Here is a 4074-nt window from a genome sequence, read left to right as displayed (position 1 = left end):
TGGCAATTTCTTCCTTGATAAACCTTGTTCATGACCATGTCTTTAGTAAAGTAGTGACTAAGGTTTATAAAAACAAGGGGGATTATATGCTTGTGGCAATTTCTTCCTTGATAAACCTTGTTCATGACCATGTCTTTAGTAAAGTAGTGACTAAGGTTTATAAAAACAAGGGGGATTATATGCTTGTGGCAATTTCTTCCTTGATAAACCTTGTTCATGACCATGTCTTTAGTAAAGTAGTGACTAAGGTTTATAAAAACAAGGGGGATTATATGTTTATTGCAATTTCTTCCTTAATAAACCTCGTTCAAGACAATGTCTTTAGTAAAGTAGTGACTAAGGTTTATAAAAACAAGGGGGATTATATGTTTATTGCAATTTCTTCCTTGATAAACTTTGTTCATGACAATGTCTGTGGTAAAGTAGTGACTAAGGTTTATAAAAACAAGGGGGATTATATGTTTGTAGTAATTTCTTCCTTGATAAACCTCGTTCAAGACAATGTCTTTAGTAAAGTAGTGACTAAAAATCCCCCTTGTTTTTATAAACCCTATTGTTGTTTCAGTTCCTCCAGGAATAGAAAAGAGCAGCACTAATGAGGAAATGGAGACTATAATTGGACAACCTGTTAGAATCACGTGCACGGTAACTGGACACCCTCCTCCTGAAGTGACATGGCTGAAAAATGGACATCTTGTTCAGCCATCCCAGCACATCCAGTTTCTAGAGAAAGGTCATGTGTTACTGCTTAATTCACCAATAGAAACTGATACAGCAGAGTACACCTGCATTGCTACCAATGAAGCAGGGACCACAGAGGAGAATTTCAAATTAAATGTCTTGAGTAAGTTGATCAAACTTAGACAAAACAATTTCCTATTTTTGTATGGAATAAACTTTACTTTTAATATTATTATGATATTAATAGTTACACCTAATGAACTAGAAAAAAAAAGTGATGAACGAAAAGTGTGTACATTTTAAATAAAGAAGAATCTTACACGATCTTTGTTACATTTGAGATCTTAGTCAAAGAACTGCAAAAAGAAATTTTTGTTCTTGGTAGGTCACATGTCTGACAAGATTACCGTTTGGATCAGACATAATTTGAATTTCATCAGACTGAAAATAAAATTTTCATAAATTAGGTCAAATTTTATTATTAAAGTTAAATTACAGTTATTTTCTAGCTTTAACTGTTAAAAGTTTGTTAACAATAACCATAAAAATTATTTTGTAAACCATTATGGTATGGCTTCTACCTCTGTCCCGATCAGGAGCATCTTTCAGGTTTAGAATACACACCTACATCAAAATGTAAGTAAAAATAACAATTCTAACTCAATTTTGAAGTCAAACATATTTTATCATTTTGTAACATTTATATAGTGCAATTTTCAAAGGAAAATTAAAAAAATGAACTATCGTCTCTGTTCAGCTCCGAGGAGTTTTGTTGGTGATGAATCAACTAACTAATTTGTTTATAATTTTTCTACCTATTTTAAACTATAATCCTTTGAAAATATAATTATCCATGTCTTGTTTCTCATGATTTTCCATTTCTTTCACTGGTTTTATTACTGCATCCTTTATTCCCACCCTTATGTGATGTAAATAACTAATGAAGCTCAGCTTTCAAAATATGTAACATTTACATATGATTGGATAGAACAGAGTACAAACCCTTTATATCAATGTACAATAAATAAAGTGGGAGTTTAAGGCTTAAAGAAAGTTACAGTGGTATGTCTGAGGACTTCCAACGCTAGAATCCGGGTTTCGATACACGTGGTGAGCAGAGCACGGATAGCCCATTGTGTAGCTTTGTGCTTAATTACAAACAAACAAACAAGAAAGTTACAGCGGTATGTCTGCGGACTTCCAATGCTAGAATCCGGGTTTCGATACACGTGGTGGGTAGAGCACGGATAGTCCATTGTGTAGCTTTGTGCTTAATTACAAACAAAAAAACAAGAAAGTTACTAGCTAAAATTCCAGTAGATAAGATCGAATGAATATAATGGGAAATGCTTATAAGCCTTAGGAACAAACCACAGATATTCTTTTTGGCTCAAATGTTACCAAAAATATTTTCTCACTCAGATGCTTCCTTAAGAATAGCTTTGGTAAGAAATCTTTCAGTATTTCTTGATCAGTCAGGTAATTGGTTTGAATGGACATTATGCCCGATGAAACGCAATTTGATTGGACGAACTCAAAATTTGTTTAACATTGTCTAATATCAGTTATTTTTAGACCTGGAATTTTAATAAGTTTTATTTATCTATCACAGTTACTGAATGCTTTGATATTTTATATAAGATATTTTAGTAAGTTAGCCACAATCCCATCAAGAGTTATGTCTTAACTCAAGCTGATTATTTCATGTTTTTTTTGTGTGTGTGAATGTTCCAGTCCCCCCGTTTTTCTCGGATGATTCTCATCCACACGTACCCGTGATCATTAACCGGCCAGTAAGATTAGTCTGTCCAGCAAAAGGAGTGCCACCTCCAGAAATTAGTTGGTTTAAAGATGGCGAACCTGTTCGTAGTAGTGATGATGTTCATGTGAACAAACAACAACTTCATATCTACCGTAGCCAACTGTATCATACAGGGTTTTATTTCTGTGAAGCTGCCAACCAAGCAGGAGCAGTTGACAGACATTTCAATGTCTCTGTGTGGGGTAAGTGCATCAAGTAGCTATTCAGTAATTCATAAAATGTGTCTAGTAAAGAGAGTTGTCTAGGATCTATGGTGACGTACCCGGTCACCTTGTGAGTACAGGATGGAGCCCTAGCTCTGTTGTTGTGGTGATTTATACATGTGAAAACTGACCTGTTCTAGGAGGGTTACGTTACAGGACGTTAAACATTATTCTATTCTGTGATTATATAAGATGTGAAATAACTGTAGTAAAGTTAAAAAAGAAAGTGTATTCCATGACTTGCTTCCGGTCATACACAAGAGGTAAGTTAAACAGCTTGTTGCAACCCAATAATATGGTGGTAAATTGCAGCTAAAGTAGGAACCTCTTCTGGAACTGTAAGCTAGATAATTCACACAGATTTAAGCCAATAAAAGAGTACACAAGCTTCTCCCATAGCCAAACAGATAAACCATCTATAAAAAGCTCTATGAATGAAGTGCAGTTTTACTTAAAAACTTGGAAAGTTTGTATCATTCTGCTTGTGATACAACATTTTATAAACAATAGAGAGCAGGTTGTTATAGTGGTTATAATAGTAAGTGAAACAGCCAGAAAGTCAAGAAAACACTACATACTACCAGATGAGTGCGATAAAATATGGACTGGATGCTAGGTATGGCTCTGTCAAGACAAAGCATCCAACCACAAGCTGGAAATACAAATTGGAATTCATGATGTACTAGCTAAACCACTAGATATGTCTGTCATAGATGTTTGTGACTTGGGGTTGTGTAAAAAAGGAAGGGGAACAACATTGGCATCGGTGTATCGCATAAAAACCTCTGTTACATGTTTCACTATAGTATACGTGTTTACTATTGATGGTACTTAGTGTGATAATGAGTAAAAAAACCTCTGTTACATGTTTCACTATGGTATATGTGTTTACTAATGAGGGTATTTAGTGTGATAATGAGTAAAAGAACCTCTGTTACATGTTTCACTATAGTATATGTGTTTACTATTGATGGTATTTAGTGTGATAATGAGCAAAAGAACCTCTGTTACATGTTTCACTATAGTATATGTGTTTACTATTGATGGTATTTAGTGTGATAATGAGTAAAAGAACCTCTGTTACATGTTTCACTATAGTATATGTGTTTACTATTGATGGTATTTAGTGTGATAATGAGTAAAAGAACCTCTGTTACATGTTTCACTATAGTATATGTGTTTACTATTGATGGTATTTAGTGTGATAATGAGTAAAAGAACCTCTGTTACATGTTTCACTATAGTATACATGTTTACTATTGATGGTATTTAGTGTGATAATGAGTAAAAGAACTCTGTTACATGTTTCACTATAGTATATGTGTTTACTATTGATGGTATTTAGTGTGTATAATGAGTAAAGAACCT

At 33.8% G+C, this 4074-nt stretch overlaps 1 protein-coding gene across 1 annotated transcript in view; it reads left to right on the top strand.

Annotated features, from left to right (window-relative positions):
* Positions 1-4074, top strand: part of LOC106475338 (hemicentin-1-like) — a gene marked incomplete at both ends in the record, with an annotated part of 29930 nt that overhangs the window by 21188 nt on the left and 4668 nt on the right. The window contains 2 exons of the mRNA XM_013936026.2: positions 566-844; positions 2416-2685. Of these exons, the coding sequence (XP_013791480.2) occupies positions 566-844; positions 2416-2685 (549 nt within the window). The remainder of the gene's footprint in view (positions 1-565; positions 845-2415; positions 2686-4074) is intronic.

This window comes from Limulus polyphemus, unplaced genomic scaffold, assembly GCF_000517525.1.
Source record: "Limulus polyphemus unplaced genomic scaffold, Limulus_polyphemus-2.1.2 Scaffold8426, whole genome shotgun sequence".
NCBI lineage: Eukaryota > Metazoa > Arthropoda > Merostomata > Xiphosura > Limulidae > Limulus > Limulus polyphemus.
The sequence above is the reverse complement of the archived record's forward strand: the minus strand, read 5'-3'. Positions and strand labels throughout refer to the sequence as shown.